Below are 21,054 nucleotides of genomic sequence, written 5' to 3'. Positions count from 1 at the left end.
AGTGTACGTGCCCGTTCTCCGGGGTACATGTACACACCCACCTGTGTACCCACTGTGCACAGACCAGTAGCCGGACACATGCCTGGAAAGCCGTGTGCATACATGCGGTTGTACCCAGAGCACATACCCCCACGGATGTGACACATGCTTGTGCATTCACGCCTAAAGTGTGCAGAATGGTACACATGTAACTCATGAGAGCACACACAGGGGTCTCTCCCCTTCTGCAAGACTGGAACCTAAAGGGGCCTGAGCGCCCTGCGGCAGGGTCCAGGAGCCCTTCACCTCAGCCCCTGCACGGCAGGGCACCACAGCTTTCGGGGTGCCCACCTCTGGGGCTGGGGCGGAGGTCGGGGAGAGGTTCAGGGCTCCAGAGCTCAGGATCTTGCCCAAGAGGCCGAGGCCTGGGGCAAAGGGGACCTCAGAGAGCACCTCCCTGGGGAATCTGGCCAGGGCCCAAACGAAGAGATACGGCGCGCATATCGGCACATTTTTGTGAGTTCACGACCGCGCGCAACACGCCGCGTGCAGGACGTTAGGGAGCCGTGTCCCCGCGGGCGAGCTCGCGCTCACGTCCCGGGGGCTAGAGCTCGGCGCGCGGGGCCCGGGAAAAGCCTCGCCCCGCCTCCTCGCCCGGAGACGGCGCCTGCGCACTGGGCTACATTAAGCCTTTTCTCACGCTGTCGGTCCAGCTCGGGGGGCGCTTGTGCGCACGCGCCAAATGCGCCCGCCGGGAAGAAAGTCACGTGGCGGCCGCCGCAGGCGCCGCGGAGGAGACAACAACGTAGTTTCCGTTTCCGCCACCTCTTCCTCTTCCGGTCCTCGAGGACGCCGTACCGGCTGGGTCTCCTGCTCCCGCCCGGGTGTGGGAGGCGACGTTCGTCATGGCGATGTTTGAGCAGATGAGAGCGAACGTGGGCAAGTTGCTCAAGGGTATCGACAGGTCTGAGCCCGGCCGGAGGGAGCGCTTGCGGCCGCGCGGCGTGGTGGGCGGGATTTTGTAGAGACCGCAAGGGGTGGTCGGGTCCTAACTTGGCCCGGGGGAGGCTTTCCCGCTTCTGGAGGAGTGTGAGGAAACGGCCCCACAGGGGCCTACGGGCAGGAGACGGCCCTGCCTACCTCGCAGTCCTCGGCTTTTTCATTGCTTTAAGGTCTCCCTCTGCTTCTCCGCACTCTGCTCCTCAGCCTCTCACTGCGTGTGTCATGCCTTTTCATCTCCTTTTTTCTTACCTCTCATGCCATTGCTTCAGCACACGGCACTGAAATCTATTCCATCAGCGCTGGGCAGTGCTGGGGAACCAGAGGTGACCAAGACAGCCCCGGGCCATGCTTTCATGGGGGTTCCCAGTTCAGAGTCCATACTAACCGGGCAATAGGCAGTGATAGTCAGCAATCATCGGGGCTGGGGTTGGGGAAGCCGAGCAGGAGAGGATGGGGATAAACCAGGATAGGGGCCTGAGGAGGGGGGAAGGGGATGAGTGGCAGAGATGTCCAGGAGGCCTGGTGTACAGGTTGTGATTACTGATTGGTGGAGGGATCGGGAGGACATCTGGGAAAGACCCAGGGCTCTGATGGAGGTCAGAGCTCAGCTTAGGTGTGTAATGTGGATAAGTGTTATTAGAGGTTATGGAGCTGATTCAAGACTTTGATACAGGGGCAGCCCCGGTGGCGCAGCGGTTTAGCGCCGCCTGTAGCCCAGGGCGTGATCCCGGAGACCCCGGATCGAGTCCCGCATCGGGCTTCCTGCATGGAGCCCGCTTCTCCCTCTGCCTGTGTCTCTGCCTCTCTCTCTCTCTCTCTGAATGAATGAATGAATGAATGAATAAATAAATCTTTAAAAAAAAAAGACTTTGATACAGTTGCAGGTTACAGTGGCCTTCTCCTCTCTACCCAGAGTGACTGGCCTCAGCTCCTGTTTCTTCTCTGCTCACCCATCTTGATTCTTCTGTAGGTACAATCCTGAGAATCTGGCCACCCTGGAGCGGTATGTGGAAACACAGGCCAAGGAGAATGCCTACGATCTGGAAGCCAACCTGGCTGTCCTGAAGCTGTGAGTCTCTGCCTTCATCCCCACCTGCGTGACAGCGTAGCCCGCAGCATGCCACTCTCAACATTGGATGAGGCCAGAGTTGGGGGGTAGTCTTCAGGATGTGACTTCTCTTGGTGTGTAAGACAAGGAAGCCAAGACAGTTGGGGCAGAAGGAGAGGTAGTTTTTTAAAAAATTAATTGCAGGTTGCACGAATAGGTTGGTACAAAACACAAAAATATGGCTAAATAAGTATAAGTGCAAACCTATGTGGACATCACACTTATTACAAAATTGAGTGTTGTCAGGTTCCCAGGCTCTTTGCCTTGTGTGCTTTCTGCCAGCCACCTCACCCCTGCCCTGGTAACCACTTTTATGCTCTCATGATCTGGCTTCATGTGAGTTGACCACACAAGCATTCATCCTGATTAACTTGGCTTAGGTTTGCCTGTGTTGGATATGACATAAATAGTATGTGATGTGAGCTTTTCTGCATCTGGCATCTTCTGCTTAGCACCAGGGTTGTGAGATGGATCCATTTTTTCCTGCAGCTGCAATTTGTCATCATTTTAGTATAGTGCTTCACTGTGTTTTAATTACCCTTTCTCCTGCTGATGGGCATTTGCATCCTTTCCTCACAGCAGTTAGGTAATTTTTATACATTGTCTCAGTTTTGGTGTCTGTAAAGGAGAGATAAGAACACTTTGTATTTGTGAGGTTGTTAAGATTGTTACTGGTGTAACTGCTGCTTAATGAGCACTCATCTGTGGTAGCTACTGCGCTGTAAGCTTTGTATGTATTAACTCAGATGTCGTACTGTCTTTGTGAAGTAGATACGGTTGTTGTTGTCCCTTCTAGGAGGGGACTGATACACAGAGAATTTAAAAGAACTAGTTCAAGGTCACTTGTCAGGGAAGTTTGAACCCAAGCAGTCTGGCTCCAGAACCTCAACCACTGCTTTAGACTATACGTAGGTATTGGTTTGTTTGTGACCACTTAACAGCATCTGCCTTACAGAATGGTTGAGAGGATTAACTGTTCCCATCCACAAGCAGGAAAGTGGGTCAGGGAGGTTAAGGTCACAGAGCCAGAGTGCTGTGTTCGGGGTTGGAGCCCAGGCACGTGCCAATTCCTGAGCTCTGAGCCACACAGCACTGGGTATCTGGTGAGGCCCAGGGACCTGAAGAGGTCTGGGCCTCTTGCTCTGTCTCTTGTTCCCCTTCTCAGGTACCAGTTCAACCCAGCCTTCTTTCAAACTACGGTCACCGCCCAGATCCTGCTAAAGGCCCTCACCAATCTGCCCCACACCGACTTCACACTGTGCAAGTGCATGATCGATCAGGCACATGTATCCTTCCAGCTTATCCGTCCGGCCGGGTGTGTAGGACGGGGTGGGGGCAAGGTAGATGAACTCCCCGGGAAGTGGTCTGTGGGTTCAGCCACAAACTCCTGGATTTGGTGCAGTACTGGGTGGGACATTTTGGTGGCTGCAACAGACCTGGCCCCTGCCCTCACAGGGCTCACAGTCCAGTAGCAGAGATGAGTCCTCTGTCAGTGACAGCCTGCAGTAGTCAGGGGTTGGGGTTTAGGGAAGCCAGGGGAGGCACCTGTTAGGAAAGGCTTCTTGGAGGAGGGAACCTCTGAAAGGAGGGAATGTCAGTTAAGGAAGGGTGATCTGGGCAGAGGGAATAAATATGTAAGGAGGCCTGGAGAAAAAAGAAGAGGTCAGTGCTCTTTCAGAGGCAGTAGAGGAAGTTTGGTGTAGCCTCAGCACAGATTTCAAAATGCAATTTGAAGGGCACTGGGAAGCCATAGAAGGCTTTGAAACCGCGCAGTAAGATGGGTAGATTTATGCTTTGAGAGGATTCCTGTGATGGTTGTAGCTGAGTGAAGGCCACCAGGCAAGAGGCAGTGGGCAGGAAGAGCTGGATCGTTAGCTGAGCTTCATTGTGTGTATCTTCTGTGTCTGGCTCAGTGCTGGCCTTCAGTGAATAAAGGTTGAGTGAAAATAAACTGGCTCCCTCCCGCCACCTCGCCCCACTTTGCTCTGGTCTGCTGTTTGGTAACTTGTCCACCACTTGGCCAGGTGATCCTCCCACTGTCCTGTGATTACCTGACAAGCTTGGCAGAGTCTCCCTCCATGCCAGGCCCTGTCTTCTAGCACTCGCAGTCCCAACGCCATCACACTTAACCTGCCCATTGATATCTGAGTTGAGAAATGATGGCTTCCTCTTTGAACCTGCTCTGCCAAAGTGGGTCCGTAGGAGTACCTACCTTCTGAGAGATTGTCTACCTTCCCCAGGGGTCTTTTCTGGTGGCTTTTCAAAAACAAAACAAAACCAAACAAAAAGCATGCAGTACACTGTTAGAAGTGTGGAGAAGTATACAGTGGAAAAATGACAAGGCTTCATCCCTCCCCTGTCTCATAGCCACCCTATTCCCCTTCCAGGAGGCAACAGATGCTTGCAGTTCTTGGGTACGTTTCCACAGATAACCCTAGAGTCACACAAGTAGTGTGTGTTCACATACACATGTGTGTCCATCCCCACCCAGATGGTGGGCTCTTATGCATGTTGGTCTGCATCTTGCTTTTTCGTATCCCAGCGTGTCTTGTCGAGTCTCCACGTTGGTTCTCTGAGAGTTGCCTTGATCCAGTGTGTGGATGGGCCAGTCGTTGGTTTAATGTCTCCATCGCTGGATTGTCTATTGCCTTTAGCAGCCGTGTTGCGATGAACTGAAGGTGGGCGGCAGGAGGTGGCGTGGGGCCCAGCGGCAGCCTCCTAAGGTTCAGGGCTGTTTTCCCTTAACACTTTCCCCTTAGCAAGAAGAACGGCCAATCCGGCAGATTTTATACCTCGGAGACCTGCTGGAGACCTGCCACTTCCAGGCCTTCTGGGTAATTTGGCTCCAGGGGCAGGGTGGGTGGCTGGGCTGAGTGGGGCAGGCTGCTGAGCTGCACAAGAACGCACATTTGTCATCTGCCTGCATAACTGTGAGCAGTCCCATGCTCAGTCTTTACAAGTATGACCACATGGACTTGTCATCCTCGCACTGAGCCAGGATTCCCATGTTGTCCTTTGTGCCCCTGTTCCAAGGGCACACATGCATGAACCCTGTCTGTCCTTCCTGTTGAAGTCCTCCATCCTCTGGATGCTCCCTCCCTTTCTTGCTCAAACTGGAGTCCCACCCTCCACTTCTGTACTTTTTCCCAGTGGGATGCCAAGGGTCCTTCTCTCCTGTCGTTCCCAGACCCATCTCTCTCCCACTGAAACCCTGCAGTCCTGAAGCTTGATATTGGCACTTCCTGCTCCACCTTGTTGGTTTGAGCCCCCTGACGACCGCTCTTCCTTTCATGAATAACAGTTCCAACTCACTGCCACTTGCCACTCCTCTTGTCATTTTTAGATGCTTGCAAAGCCACACCAGTGATCCTTCCACCTCCCCGACCTTAGCGTCTGTCCTCCTTGTGACCTTGGCCCTCTCCCGGTCATGCCCTAGAGCAACTCTCAGTGCATTGGATCCCTGAGGAGTTAAACAAATTGATAGTTGATAGTTGATTCCGAGCCTCAGAGTCTGATATAATTGGTCTGAATGTGGTCTAGGTGTTGGGATATTAAGCAGTTACCCCCAGTGTTTCTGATGCCCAGGGAACATGGGGAGCCACTACCCAGTTCCTGTCTTCAGCAGTGATTGCTCCCTTCTCTGCCCACGAATGTCAAACATAATCCACCCTCTGACCACTTCCTCCTAACTTTCCGGCTCACCCCTGTGAGGTCTCCAGCCTGGTGTTCTTGGGCCTGACCAGCGGCCCTGGTCCTCTGTTGGGCTTCCTCCTCCAGCATAAATCTGTACCTGAGACCATGAGAGAGAGAGAGGCTGGAGGAAGGCCTGTCAGATCCACTGTGCTCCTCATCTCCTGGCCTAGTGTCTAGCTCGCTCCCATCTCTTCACACTCTTCATCCCCTCTCCTCCCTCCCTTCTCAATCTCAATTTGAGCTCCTCTGCCTTGTTTTGTGGGAAAAGAGAAGCAGCCAAAGCAGAACTCCCACGCATTACTGCTCTTGGCCTGGACATTGACCGGTAGCTGACTGAACACTTTTCTGTTTGGGAGGGTGAATTGGCACTCCTCATCTCAGGCCACCCCTCAACTGGTGCACAGTTCCCCTTGCCTCTCGCCCACTCAGCAGCATAACACCAGCACCTCTCCCTACTCTCACAGGGCAGCAAATTTGGCCTTCCCTGATTGTTTCTGTCATCAGACCACTCCTGCTGTATAGTTAGTTCTACCCTACAAAAAGAGAACTCTCCCTGAACCTCCACGTTCACCTTTGTCTCTTGCTCTCTTTCTCTGTTCCCCGTTGAGCAGAAAGTATCCCATCCCAGGAAACCCCTCAGGGGTTGGGTGGAGGGGGACTGTTGGTTACTCGTGCTCGCAGGAGGGGTTGCCTGTGCTGTCTCTCTTCTCCTTGCTCACTTGAACCCACTGCACTCACTTCATTCAGGCTTTTGTGGTCAGCCTTCTTTCCCCCAGTCTCCAGCGTAAACATGAGCACGCATGCACCATGATACCCATACTGTCTGCCCTGTTGGCCTCCTCTGATGGGGGTGCCACACTGTTCTCTCAAATCCTTTTATCATCTGGCCCTCATGACAATTACTCTCCTATATATCCTTCTGTCTCACTGGCTGCTCCCCTTCATTGTCCTTGTAGGTTCTTCATTTCCTGCAGTATTGTTGGAGGGAGCTCTTGCTGGGAGGGTGACCTTAAAGTGGGCGTGTGCATGGTGTGTCTGATGAGGAGCAGCGAGGAGTCCCCCATGGCTGGAGCAAAGGGCTGAGGAGAGTGAGGTGACGGGCAGATCCTGTGAGGCCTTGTAGGCCAAGGTGGGACACTTGGCCTTTTCTCTGAGTGAGATAGGAGCAGGAGGAGGTAGGTGAGTGCAGTTAGCTAATCTGTCTCTGTTCCCTCTTTGGGTGTGTGGTTTCTGCCTGCCTGATTTCAAACACCAGCTCTGAGGTTTGGGGCAAGTCACTTTGCTGCTCTGAGCCTTACTTTTTTCGTCTCTAAAAGTGGACAAAAATAGTACCTTACATCATAGGGTTGCATAGAGAAAAAAAGCTGGCACGTGGGGTGAATGCCCACGTGTCAGCTTCTATTGCTAATTTTGTTAACTGTAATAATCTTGATGTTACTAACATTATCATTGCCCTCCAGCAAGCCCTGGATGAAAACATGGACCTCCTGGAAGGTATAACCGGCTTCGAAGACTCTGTCCGAAAATGTAAGTCCCTCTCGGAGCCTGGGCTCCCCAGGGGGAAGGGGTAGGGAGTGGCAGCAAGGTCCCAGGGATGACCACCATCTTCGTTCCTTATCTCTGCAGTTATCTGCCACGTTGTGGGCATCACTTATCAGCACATTGATCGCTGGCTGCTGGCTGAGATGCTCGGGGATCTAACAGGTAAGGCCTCTCTGGGTCTCTGGTGCCAATCGAGGAGGCTGGTCAGGGGCCGTGGGCCTCGGTCAGCTCCTCAGATGGACTCATCCCTGCCTCAACAAGTCATTGAAGATCCAGCCCAGCTTGTTATTGAGGGAGTAAGAAACTAGTATAAAACATATCCTTAAAAAAAAAAAGTACCCTTCCTTGGGGGGAGATGCCATGGCATTCATTTATTTTATTCTACATAAGTTATTTGAATGCCTTCTGTGTACCAGACTGTTCTAGGCCTTAGGGATACAGCGGTGAATGGAACAATGGCTCAGATTTGTTCTCACAGAAGTAGCAAAACATAACAAAATGAGATGTATAAGTCTAGTGTCAAGTCATGCAAGACAGCTCAAGGGGCTGAGGTGAATAGATGTTTTGGAGGAGTCAGGCAGGCAGCCTGAGAGCTGAGCAAACCAGAGAATGCTGAGGCAGGGGAGTGTCTATCTTGTTTAAAGAGCCTCCAGGGTACCTGGTGGGAGCACAATGAGGGAGGGGCAGAGCTGAGGGTGGAGTAGTGGTGGTAGGAGGGAGATCTTCAGATACCATGGGGCCTCCTGAGGACTTAGTCCTTTGTCCTGAGTGAGCTGGAGCCGCAGGGAGGTTCTGAGCAGGGAGGGAAATGATCAGATTTGTGTTTTTAAAAGATTCTTCCAGGGGCACCTAGGTGGCCCAGCGGAGTTAATCGTCCAACTCTTGATCTCAACTTAGGTTTTGATCTCAGAGTTGTGAGTTCAGGCCCTGTGTTGAGCTCCATGCTGGGCATGGAGCCTACTTTAAATATAATAAGTGGGGATCCTTGGGTGGCTCAGCGGTTTAGCGCCTGCCTTTGGCCCAGGGCGAGATTCTGGAGCCCCGGGATCGAGGGATCGAGTCCCATGTCGGGCTCCCAGCATGGAGCCTGCTTCTCTCTCCTCCTGTGTCTCTGCCTCTCTCTATGTCTATCATAAATAAATGAATAAATAAATCTTTAATAATAATAAATATAATAAGTAAAAAAATAAAAGATCCTTCCAGAAAGAAAGAAGAAAAGAAAGAGAAGCATGTTTGTGTATTTATTCATTTTTGGAAAAGATACACAGGAAGAATAATAAAACTAAGGAGAATGGTTACTCCCTGGGAGGTTGGGGATGAGCACAGGGAGAGAGAGCTGTGGGTAGGGGGTGAGATTTGTCTAAGTACCTTATTTGGATAGGTTTGCTTTTGATCCAGTAGTTTGTGTCACCAGGCACAATTTTTTAGCAGAAGCTAACTTTTATTGGACACTTTGTATCAGGCTGTGTTAAGTGCTTTACATCAGGTAGATGTTTTATATCCTGAAAAGTGAAATTAAGTTGAAAAGGAGTGAAACAACCCTTAGACTTGAATCAGAAGAGAGGGAGATGAATTTATCAAATTGCTCAGGGTCACACAAAAGAGTGACTTCAAGTAGTAGGATATTTTTTGGCTGTACCTTCTTACTGGCATGTTTTTTAAGAGCAAAACGGCCTGCAAATAAATTCTCAACTGATGCTTTGGGCTTATGTTAGTGATGGCATAATTTTAAAACCATCTCAACGTTGTGTGGCAAAGCAGAGAAGGGAGCTGCTGGAAACAAGACTTGTGCTGGGAGAGCAAAGGGACAGAAAATTCAAAGACGTGGCGACAAAAGCCCTGCTACATAACTGGGAAAGCTGGCAGGCTCCCTCTGGCTGCTGTTTGGAGAATGAATTGCAGAAATGCAAGCCTGGCAGCTGGAGCTCCTGGTGGCCCCTGAAGCAGTTGGGTGGGGAAGGCACCCTGGTCTTCGGCTGCCTGGTGCTGGGGGATTGGGGTGACTGAGCCCCTGCACGGCCTGTGTCACCCACAGACAGCCAGCTAAAAGTGTGGATGAGCAAGTACGGCTGGAGCGCAGATGAGTCAGGCCAGATCTTCATCTGTAGCCAAGAGGAGAGCATCAAGCCCAAGAACATCGTGGAGAAGATCGACTTTGACAGTGAGTGGTGGCCCCAAGCTTCTGGCTGTGGGACTAAGGAGGTGCCTGTTGACAGGAACTTTCGTAGATACAGTCTGGTTCAGGGCCAGGAAATCTGCATCTGCCAGAGTCCATTGACTTCTCTCACAGGGCTGCCTGCAGAGGCTGAATGACAGTGGAATGATGGGTGTCCTTCCCCAGGACCCCACAGGGCTTGGACAGGCCTTGCAGGGTGTCTCCATACCCTTACTGGTCCCAGGACCTCTGTCGTAAAGTGAGTGAGAACCCAGAGCCGGGGGGTAGGCTGCTCCCATACAACCGGGGTCTCCTCTCCATCTCTTGAGTGATTCTGGGGTCTTAGAATGTCTTGGTACAGCGTGGCTTCCTGGTCCAAACCAGCTAATTTGGTACTGATCTGGGGATCAGGACTCAGTGGGCAATCATCTCTGTGCATGGGGCCTGTGGACCTTTGTTGAGGTTTTGGGTGAGAAGTCACTGTGGCAAAAGGCTCTACAGGAGAAGATGGAAATCCAGTGTTTAGAGTGTCTTGCAAATGGCACGTAGTAAATGTTACTGTGATGGTGGTGAGAAGAGCAAAGAATTGTGCCAGGCATTGTTATGAGCATGTCACTTAATCCTGGGACTATGTGGGGTAGATGCTTCTTGCAGATGGAGGAGCTGGTGTTAATGAACTTACCTGAGGCCACCCACCTGGGAGGAGGCAGAGCTGTGATTCGGACGCAGGACTCCTTGCTCCAGAGTCGAAATTCTTACTTTTTATTTAAAAGAATTTTTTTTTTTAAGATTTCATTTATTCATGTGAGACATAGGCAGAGGGAGCATCAGGCTCCTTCTGGGGAGCCCAGTGTGGGACTCAGTCCCAGGACCCTGGGATCACGACCTGAGTCGAAGGTGGATTCTCAACCACAGAGCCACCCAGGTGCCCCCAGAGTCGAGCTTTTTTTATAAACTACTGCCCCAAGTGGGGCACCTGGCTGCTCAGGAGAGCGTGACTCTTATTCTCAGGGTCGGGAGTTCAGGCCCCGTGTTAGGCACAGAGATTACTTTAAAAAGAAACCAGGGACGCTTGGGTGGCTCAGTGGTTGAGCATCTGCCTTCAGCTCAGGGTGTGATCCCGGGATCCGAGATTAGTACTGCATTTAGCTCCCTGCAGGGAGCCAGCTTTTCCCTCTATGTTATACCTCTGCCTCTCTTTCTGTGTGTCTCTCATGAATAAATAAAATCTTAAAAAAAAAAAAAGAAAGAAAGAAAGAAAAAGAAACCAAACTGCCTTTGTGAAGGTGACCAGGGTCCAGAAGGGGGTTTGTGATATGCCACCCTTGAAGAATTCTGAGTGCCATGGTTGGTGGTTGGAGGCTGGTCTCCCAGTCTTCCCACGTTGACCTGCTCCCCTCTTCTCTTCTCAACAGGTGTGTCCAGCATTATGGCCTCCTCCCAGTAACCTGGCAGGTGTTTAATAAAGATTTGTTGATTTATTTTTTTGTCTCCCATTCCTTAGCTTTTTGCCTCTGCCCTTCGCCCACTAGAGGGAGCCCGGGAGAAGGCCTCAGCCCACTCTGTGCGGGAGCCACCTCCATTCTGCGTTACACACACACACACACACACACACACACACACAGTAGGGCTTGGCTTTTGGCTCCTTTCTTCCCTCCTACTTCCTGCCCCTTTCCTGCCCCTTTCCAGCAACCGACCTTCCACCCCCACCTTCCTGACCCACCGGGTCACCAGTAGGGAGCTGGCTGTGTGAATCAGCAAGGAGGAGGATGTGACTAGGATGTAGGAGTCCAGCCCTGCCCCTGGGTGCGGCCCTATCTCTTCTGTCCTCTGGAACACCTAGGTGGACAGGAGTGGGTTCCTGGTAAGGGGAGGCACAACCTTTGCCCCTTGGCCTCAGATGGGGGTGCTAGTGGCCCCACAGTGGGCGGAGGAGTGAATGGGAGGGGTGGTGGGATTCAGCCTGCCTCTTACCCTGGCTACTGCTCAGCCCACCAAGCTGTGTGTCCTTGGCTTGGTGACTGCCTCCGTCTCAGTTTCTTCACCTGTGAAAGGGGGATGACACACCCTTGTCAGTTGTGGGGGATTCCATGACCTCCTTCCAGCTAGGCCCCTCATTAGAGCCTAGCTCAAGTTACAAACGAGTCCTCACCATTCTGCTTGGGGAGACTTTACCGAAAAATCAGGACTTTCAGCCAGGCCATTCCCCTGTCCCTTCCCCATCCCCAAGTTGCAGCCTACAGTGGCCAGGAGGCCTAGCTGATGTTCCTTAATCTGCAGCTGGGTTGCTTCTCTGTCTTACATGTAGGTATTCCAGAGTCTGGCAGGGTGACTTTGGTCAAGTGTCTTCACCTCTGATCCTGCTGTCTGCAGGAAGAAGGGGTAGAGACCACAGTGACTGCCTTTGGGGAAAAATAGAAGAAAAGACAAACCATCAGAGATGTCCAGCCCTCAATGTAAAATGAGGGAGTGTTACATTTCTGTAAGCCTTTACACATGAACTTTGCCTACGAAGAGGGCAGTGACAGTGTCTGAGCTGTACCCCCTTGGCCCTCCCTCATGTGTTTGCATTCACACCCATCATTCTTTTGAGGACACTGACAGGCAGGGCAGGGCAGGATACCCTTTGCCCTGAGTTCTAGACCTGAGCAGGAGCCAGGAAGCAAGATGTACCCAAGCCCTGGGGGCAAAAGGTGTCTCTAGCTCACAACTTGGGAGCCAGCTCTAAAGGAGGGGAGAGGGGCGTAGGACAATACTGGGACGCTGTTTGATTGTGTAAATTAAGGAAAAGGCACCTGCCTGCCACCCCATGTGAGTACAACTCCCACTCACCTACACAGCAGGTGCCTTTGTGTAGAATACAACCTGCACAACTAATCGTGGCTGCTCAGCACCACATCTTTTCCCACTTAGCCTGCTTTTGCTCTAGGTGGATCCTTTGAGCAGCTAAGAGACTTGGCTCTGGTGTAAGACAGTTCAAACCTCAGCCTACCAACCTGTTGGCAAATTAGTTAACCTTGTGCCTCAATTTTACAGCCAGGGAGAGTACCCACTTCAGTAGTTGCTGTGAGTTCATGCATCCAAAGAGTTGAGAACAGTTTGCCGTTTAGTAAGAGAATACGCTTGGTGCTTGTCTTGTTCACGTGGACTTGGGTGTATTTAGTTGCTTCCATAGTCTCTTAGCACCCCAGTGTCTGTTCATGTCCCACCCTAAGAGGACACAGCCCTTTTTTGTTCACTAACTAGAATTAACAGTGGAATACAACAGGGGCACCTGGCTGGCTCAGCCAGTAGAACATGCGACTCTTCATCTTGGGGTCATGAATTCAAGCCCCACATTGGGCATAGAATTTACTTAATAACATGTCAGAAATGAAGGGAGCTTTTAATTTAAACCTCCCTGACAAGCCATCCACTTATCTCAGCCCTTTGTCTGGGAGGTATTTCAGTGTCCACTGGGAGCAGTCAGGGTGGAGTCAATGACCCATAGCCCTAGTGGCGCTCTCTGCCAACTAGGCCCAGCACAGAAGTCCTGGGTTTGTTCTCCAGGTCACAGCTAACATTCCTGGATCTTTGGCCAGGTCCTGGCATCCCCTGGGAAATTGAGCTCTGCCCAGGCCTTGTCCCCTTCCTTTGCATGCCAGTGGATCTCTTCCAGTGCCTTTGAGAGAGGTGGGGAGAAATCCATGAGTTCCTATACCTGGAGGAGCCATGTCTTCTCATCTCCATCCCCAGTAGTTGACTCTGACACAATCTCCTTTGTTCATACTGTGGGCCAATTCCTGCTCTACTCTAACTCAAACCCTTAACCTTCCTACCTTTCCTGACCAGTCAATTTCACCTTCCTGTCGCCCAGGTCCAAACCTTGGGAGCCATCTTGAGTCTGGATTCTTCATTCTCCTGGCCACCCTCTCCCCCCATCCAATCCATGACAGTAAGTCCGGTCAGCTCCACTTTTCCAAATCCTTCCACTGCCCATCCTCCATGGCTGTCTCCTCTTCCAGGATCTTGGTCCTGACCACATACATCGGAACCACTGTGGCCACTCCCTGGCTGGTCTCCTTGCCCTCCCTCTACCTACAGTCTGTTCCCTTCCTGTGGCCACTGGATCCTAGGAACAGTTGCATTGGATCCCAGCCCTGCCCTGCTTAGGGTCCTCCCTGAATTTCCCATTGCATTTTCTTTTCTTTTTTTAAAAATATTTATCTATCCATGAGACACACACACACACACACAGACACACACACACACACAGGCAGAGACACAGGCAGAGGGAGAAGTAGGCTCCATGCAGGGAGCCTGACGCGGGGCTCATTCGGGGTCTCCAGGATCAGGCCCTGGGCCAAAGGCAGGCGCTAAACCGCTGAGCCACCCGGGCTGCCCCCCACCCCCTTTTTTCCCCATTGCATTTTCAATAAAATTCAAACTCATCATGGCCTTAAGTCTATCTATTCATTCACCTAAGATATATTAAGCTTCAATCTTGTGCCAGACACTGCTTCAGAGACCAGGGAAACAGCAGTGACCAAAGATCCCCATTTTCACGGGCTGACACTCTTGGAGGAGGAGACAGATAAACATGGTAAATAAGCCAATCAGGTAGCCAGTATGCTGGAAAAAATAAAGCCAAGGACGGAAGGTGTAGGATGCTATTTTAACTAAGGTGGTCTGGGAAGGTCTCACTGAAGGGGTGATATTTCTGCAGACCTGTGGGTGAGGAGGCTGTTGAAGCCCTGGGCTTCCAGTATGTGGGGAAAGCATTCCAGGCAGTGGTAACAAGGCATCACACAGTACAAAGGCCCTGAGGCTGGGAAGTGCCTGGTGCATTTGAGGACCAGCAGAGAAGTCGGCAGTGTTGCAGAACCTCAGAGACTGAGAGGGAGAGAGGGCTGTGACCTGGGAGAGGAGATGGGGACAGGACGGGGAAGGACCTTGGGGGTCTGGCTGAAGACCCAGGAGTGTCTTGTTTCAAAAGCAAGGCTGGGGGATGCCTGGGTGGCTCAGTGGTTGAGGGTCTGCCTTGAGCTCAGATTGTGATCCCTGGTGTGGGGATCAAGTCCCACGTCGGGCTCCCTGACAGAAACATAGACAGCGGGAGAAGCAGACTCCTTGCAGGAGCCTGATGTGGGACTCGATCCTGGGACCCTGGGATCACGATCTGAGCTCAAGGCAGACCCTCAACCACTGAGCCGTCCAGGTGCCCCACCAAGGAGGGATTCTGAGCAGAGGAGGGAGAGACTTAGATCAGAGATTTGACTCAGGTGTTCACAGGCTCCCTGGGGCTTCTTGTGGGAAAGAGAATGGGGTGGAGGAATGGGAAAGGAAGCAGGGAGATGATAAGGAGCCTACTGTGGTGATCCAAGCAGAGACAAGGCAAGGGTGGACAGAGCTAGAGTGGGGCGTGGCAGCAGGAGAAAATGGCTGGTCTGTATATACTTTTAAATTTTTTTTTTTTTTTTATGATAGTCACAGAGAGAGAGAGAGGCAGAGACACAGGCAGAGGGAGAAGCAGGCTCCATGCACCGGGAGCCCGACGTGGGATTCGATCCCGGGTCTCCAGGATCATGCCCTGGGCCAAAGGCAGGCGCCAAACCGCTGCGCCACCCAGGGATCCCTGTATATACTTTTTAAAAGATTTATTTATTTGGGAGAAAAAGAAAAAGCACACACAGTGGGGGAGGAGGCAGAGCAAGAGGGAGAGTCTTAAGCATACTAGGCTTAAGCAGGCTCCACATGGGGTTGGATCTCATGACTCTGAGATCATGATCTGAGCAGAAACCAAGAGTCCAGCACTTAACCAACTGCGCCACCCAGGCAGCCCCCATTTATATTTTTAAGATGGAACTAACAGAATTTCCTAAACTGGATGTGGGGTGTGAAGACAAAGAGGAGGCAAGGATTGACCTATTTGCCCACACAGCTGGAAGGATGGAGGTGCCATTAATTGAAATGGGGATGACTGTGGGGGCAATCAGGTTTAGGAAGATCAGAAGCTTAGGTTTGGATATTTAAATTTGAGAGGCCTGTTAATATGGCAACATCATGGGACACCTGGGTGGCTCAGAGGCTGAGCGTCTGCCTTTGGCTCAGGGAGGAATCTCGGGTCCTGGGATCGAGTCCGCTTCTCCCTCTGCCTATGTCTCTGCCTCTCTCTCTGTGTCTCTCGTGAATAAATAAATAAAATCTTCAAAAAAATACGGCAACATCACTTATCTGTATTTATTTGTTTACTTATTGTCATCCCCCCACCATGTGAGCCATTTGAGAACCAATCCTGCTTATCACGCTCAGCACTGTATTGCCAGCATCCAAGAGCAATTCCGGCACACCACAGATGCTCAATAAGTGTTTGTTGAATGAATGAAGATTGACAAGTCCCCAAATTCTTTTATCTTCCAGGTCAGCCAGTATCAATTCCAATCTACCTAACTCTCATGTGCATTTTGTGAATCCTCCAGGTCTGGATTCAAATGTCCTCCTTTTCTTCAAAGCCTACCCTGACTACTGTTTGACATTCCAGCTCATGCTTAATTTTTCTTTTTTTCTTTTTTATGCTTAATTTTTCTCCATAACACTTACCACCCTGGCATACGTACTTCCTACGACTCTGTTACCTTCCTTCACCAGAAGGTAGTTCCAAGCGGGCAGGAATTTTTGCCTATCTTGTTTAGTGCCAATGGGTAATAAAACATGATCTGGCACACAGTAGGCGTTTAATAAATACTTGCTGAATTTGTGTTGCTGACCGGGAAGACACGTTCCAGGCCCGAGCAGGTTAAGGCTTGAAGGCGAGACCCCGCCTTATGAATCATTCATGACCTGGCCCCGCCCACACGCAGAGGACGCGCGCGCTCACGCGGGAGAGAGGACGCGGCGCGTACCTGAGCTGAAGGCGCGGCAGGGGAAGTGGGCTCTGCGCAGGCGCCGAACTCCCCGACGCGGGTCTCAGCGATTTCTGGTTAGGAGGTGCGCGCGCGCGCGAGAGGGCGGCGGCGGCGGCGCAGTGCGCAGGCGCGGCAGGCAGTGCGCAGGCGCTGGGGGAGGGCGGGCTGAGGCAGCTGAAGCGGCGGCGGCGGCGGCGGCGGAGGCTCGGGCAGAGGGGCGGGAGCTGAGGCGGGAGCGGACGGGCTGGTGGGCGAGCGAGAGGCGGCGGAATGGTGGACTACCACGCGGCGAACCAGTCGTACCAGTACGGCCCCAGCAGCGGGGGCAATGGCGCCGGCGGCGGGGGAAGCATGGGCGACTACATGGCCCAGGAAGACGACTGGGACCGGGACCTGCTGCTGGACCCGGCCTGGGAGAAGCAGCAGCGCAAGGTGCGCGGCCCGCGGGCCGGACGGGCCCAAGGGGGGGCTTCCCAGGGAGGTTGGGGCGCTGGAAGGGGGTTGGAGGTCTCGAGAGGGAATTGGAGGGTCCGTGATGGGAATCGGGGGTCAGGAGAAGGAATTGGCGGGACCGGGAAGGGGTTTGTAGTCCTGAGAAGAAACTGTAGAACTTGAGCAAGGAATTGGGAGTCTGAAAAAAATAATTGGCGGCCGAGTAGGGAATATGGAAGTCAAAAACAACGACAACAAAAAAAAAACCCCAAAACCAAAAAACGAAATCAGCCCGATGGAGGAATTGGAGGGCCTGGGCGGGGAACTGGGGGAAACCGAGATGCTTGGAGACTCTAAAATGGAATTGGGGTCTGAGGCGGGATGGAAGGGTCAGAGGATGGTTGGGGGTGCGGAGACGAACGGAGGAGTCTGGAATTTATGGGCCAGGATGGAATTGATGTTTGGGGGAGCCTGAGGAGGGGCTGAGAGGTGGAGGGGGTTATTTGGAGTGCAGAAAGCTCTGAAGAACCTTGGGGTTGGGGGGAGTTCTAAAGGGGGTGGAGAAGTCTGAGGATGGAGTAGGGGGGTACTAAGAAAGGGATGTGGAGTCTGACGAGTAGTGGGGGGACCTGGGAGACTTGGAAAAGGAGAGGGGCAGAGGAAAGAAGTGGGTGTGAGACTGGGGTGTGGGGGGCGAGGGGGGGCAGGGGTGCAAATGAAAGAAGTTACGGAGTCGTAAGAAGTGTTTGAAGAGATTTATTTGGGGTGTCCTGTTCTGAGTGGGAGGCGGGAGGAGTAAGAGGAATTGATGGAGGGATGCAGAGGGAACCTGGAGAGTTTTGAAGAGGGGATTCTGAAGAACTGATGGACGGTTGAAAAGCTCAGCCAAGGGTTTGGAGGAGCCTAAGGAAAAGGTAGTGTGGAAAAGGTGAGCATCCTGGAGAGAAAGAATGGGAGCGGCGGAATGGCGGGTAATGAGGGAGATTAGGAAAATGAAAGTCGTTGGGAAGGCAGTGTGTGATGGATGGACTGAGAAAGGAATCTGGGGGGGAGGGCTTCTAGAGGTACAGTCGCAGGACTACAGAGTGTGTTTGGGGGTGGGGGACAGGGAGAGGGTCAGGGAAGAATTGTGTCTTTTTTTTTTTTTTTAATTTTTATTTATTTATGATAGTCACAGAGAGAGAGAGAGAGAGGCAGAGACACAGGCAGAGGGAGAAGCAGGCTCCATGCACCAGAAGCCCGATGTGGGATTCGATCCCGGGTCTCCAGGATCACGCCCTGAGCCAAAGGCAGGCGCCAAACCGCTGCGCCACCCAGGGATCCCAAGAATTGTGTCTTTGGTGGGGTGGGGGGTGAATGGACCCTGAAAGCAGGGTCTGTTCTCAGGTGGCATGTTGGGGTGTGGAAGCTGCTTAGCAGGGGAACCACAGCAGTGAAAAAGGAGACCAAGAGGAGTGGGAGGCCCAGAGAAGGTGTGTGTGTGGGGGGGGCTCTCCAGTGATAGAAGAGAGGGTTTGTGTGCAGAAAGAGCTAAAGAAAGGAGCGTGTTGAGTGGATGTGTGTGTTTGGGGAGGTGGTTTAAAGTGTGTGAAGAGAGTGGGAGGTACTCGAAGTTAGAAGCTTTTAATACGTTCAGGAGATCTGAATTTTCTTCCCAGATTTGTCACTAATCAGTTTTGTGGTCCTGGGGCAAGACCCTGCCTTCCTCTCTTAGTACAGGTCTGTCATCTGTAAAATGAGGGTGGGGGGTGTGGAAGGAGACCCTTCTTCGAGGCCTACAGAAGTGGATGTGTATGGTATTGGGACTTAGGGAGGGCGGATTTGGTGGAACTTTCTCAGGAACATGGGGCAGACTCAAGGGGTTTGAGTGAGAGCAGGAGTGTGACTGGAAGCCTCTTAAGGGTATGAATTGGTACCCTGGGGGCCCAAGTGCAGAGTGCCCAGTGCGGAGGGGAAGGGTGAAAGGGGCAGCTGTTCCAGGGCGGCCTGGGGTGGGGCCTGGCAGGACCTTTGGTAAATTCCCAAGCTCTGCTTGAATTTCCTCATCAGGAGTGGGGGAGTGGCAGGTTGGTGGTGGTGTCCTTCTCCTTATCTCCACCTATCTCAGGGTCGCCAGGTTGAGATGATCTGATGTGAAAATGCTTTTTGAGGGGAGAAGATCTAGACTGTAGTCCCAACAAGAATTTGTTGCCTGAGGCCTTGCCAGGGTGGCAAAGGTTAAGAGTTGCCAAGACACTTGGAAAGTTGGGAGGGGAACAGGGGGCCATGGGGTTGTTGTTGAGTATTTTTGGGATCTGACTTCTCCAGCTCCAAGTGCTTGGGAGAATGAGGCTTTTTCTGTCAGGTGGTGGGAAGAGGGGGGAAACCTTCCTTTTCCCTCCCTTCCTGTCTTCTACGCCTCCCCAGGTGACTCCTTTTGCTAGCTCATTTCCACTCCCTTCTGGGAGTTAGGGTGTGTGCTCCTTCGTGGTTAAGTCTCCCTTACGCACAGGGTGAGGCCAGAGCACCATTCAGGCCCTGGGTGGGAACGAGGACTTACCAGAACCCCAAGGCCCTGCCTGCTGTGTATTATTTTTCCCTCTTCCCTTCCTCAAGGACCAGGCAAGGTTGAGGGAAAGGGTGGCTCACAGTGTTCTCTAATACAAGCCGCTTTCAGTTCTCAATAAGGGTCAGATTCTAGCATGTCCTGCTTTATACCTACCGCAGCAAATATTTACACATTGCTGTTCTTTGGGGGAAAATATTGCTTCACCGCTGTGCACTTTCCTATTATGGAATAGGGATCCTTTATGAAATGGGGGAAGGAATGGTGGAAAGGAACATGTACACAAATTTGTACTGTTCTTTTCCTTCTAAGAAGAACTCCCCCCACCCCTCAAACAGTTTGGGTGAGTTTTTCTGCATTACAGTGTCGCTTAAGTGAATGACAGGTTGTCCTTCTTGCCTTGCTGAGCCATTGGTACACGGAGAGTGAGTGGTAGTCCTGTGAGTATCTTGTGCACACTCACTTATCCTGAAAATCTGTTTCCAGGATCACTGCAGTCCCGTAAAGTGCTTGGAGTTGTATTCCAAGTTCCAGGAATTAGGCCAGGGTTGGTTTGAGTCAGGGTGTATGTAGCATCTGATGGTTCTCACTTTGACCTGAAGCCATTTGCTCTGACTTCTAGGGACCCTTGTAACCAACCTGCTAAGTAGGTTATAGAACAGTTCTGACGTGGAAGGCCCTGAGTGTCCTCCTGGGAGATAGGAGAAGGACTGGCCTGGGTTTTGAGTAAATGCTCCAGCAAGTACAGTTCTCTGCCACAGTTCCTTTTCCCAGCGTCTGAGAAGGTCCTGGGTAGCCTTGGTATTATTCCTTGCTCTCCTGGACAGGAGCTGTCTCTTCTTAGCTCCTTCAGATGGATCCCCTCTCAACATAGCAAGAAGGATCGATCGCCTCCTTCGCTAAGCTTGCTTGTTCCTTGAAACATCACTGTTTGCAGGGCCTAAGGTTAGATCCCTGACCTTTAGCTTGGGCTCTATCAAGGGTGAGTTAATTATTTGAAAGTTCTGATGGTTCATTTTTCTCCAGGTTTTTTTTTTTTTTTTTTTAAAGCCTGACAATAGGGGCCTCAAAGTAGCCATCTGTTATTTTGTTCCATTACTGTAATTGCTTTCCTCTTGGGTTCTGGCTAAGATTGACAGGTCCTTAGCGGCTTTCAAAATTAAATAATATACCTAAAAAAAATTAATAGTAATTTTTAAAAACCCCATCAAACTTAATTATCATCTAGAAGTAAGACTATAAATATGAGAGGGGGACAGCTATACTCAGGAGAGGGATAGAGAAAGCTACTTGGCTACTAGCACTATTCCCTCCCCAATCCCTGAAAACGTGTCTTAGAACATGGCTTTCTTTCCTGGTGACTGCCAAAGAGGTGAGGTCTGGGAGGGTGGCCTGGGAGTAACTGCACCCCTTGTAGCCATTCACACTTGTTCTGTTGAGAGTTGGTACCATGAAATGGGAGCGGTGCCTGTTGTTTCATCTAATCCTAGGCGGTCCCGGGCGGCAACCCAGAATTGCCCTCTGCGTTTTGAAACACCCTCCCTGGTTCCGGCTTCCAAGACCAACAAGGAGGCTAGTTAGCTAAGCTACCTGGCGGCAGGGAGCTGACTCATTCTTGGGTTGGAACTGGTGGTAGATGGTTTTATTTAAGGGCAGCTGATTGCCTGGCCTCAATTGGGCTTCATTGTGGCGAAAGTTTGGTGAGCACGTTGGA

General features: G+C 51.7%; 2 protein-coding genes across 7 annotated transcripts in view; both read left to right on the top strand.

Annotated features, from left to right (window-relative positions):
* Positions 1-710: 710 nt before the first annotated feature.
* On the top strand, positions 711-10,960 carry EIF3K (eukaryotic translation initiation factor 3 subunit K). The gene is made up of 8 exons (XM_072778980.1): positions 711-943; positions 1,952-2,050; positions 3,255-3,375; positions 4,849-4,923; positions 7,243-7,309; positions 7,409-7,486; positions 9,360-9,485; positions 10,895-10,960. Exons 1-8 carry the CDS (start codon positions 885-887, stop codon positions 10,924-10,926), a joined length of 657 nt encoding a protein of 218 aa, XP_072635081.1. The 5' UTR covers positions 711-884; the 3' UTR covers positions 10,927-10,960.
* A 5,546-nt stretch (positions 10,961-16,506) lies between these two features.
* The window catches only part of ACTN4 (actinin alpha 4), a 73,032-nt gene continuing 68,484 nt past the window's right edge, over positions 16,507-21,054 (top strand). For all 6 annotated transcript variants that reach the window (XM_072778943.1, XM_072778921.1, XM_072778905.1 and 3 more), the window contains exon 1: positions 16,507-16,795. In XM_072778943.1, coding sequence (XP_072635044.1) covers positions 16,634-16,795 — 162 coding nt within the window. In that variant the 5' untranslated portion in view covers positions 16,507-16,633. The remainder of the gene's footprint in view (positions 16,796-21,054) is intronic.

Source organism: Canis lupus, chromosome 1 (assembly GCF_048164855.1).
Source record: "Canis lupus baileyi chromosome 1, mCanLup2.hap1, whole genome shotgun sequence".
In the NCBI taxonomy this organism is placed as follows: domain Eukaryota; kingdom Metazoa; phylum Chordata; class Mammalia; order Carnivora; family Canidae; genus Canis; species Canis lupus.
The sequence above is the reverse complement of the archived record's forward strand: the minus strand, read 5'-3'. Positions and strand labels throughout refer to the sequence as shown.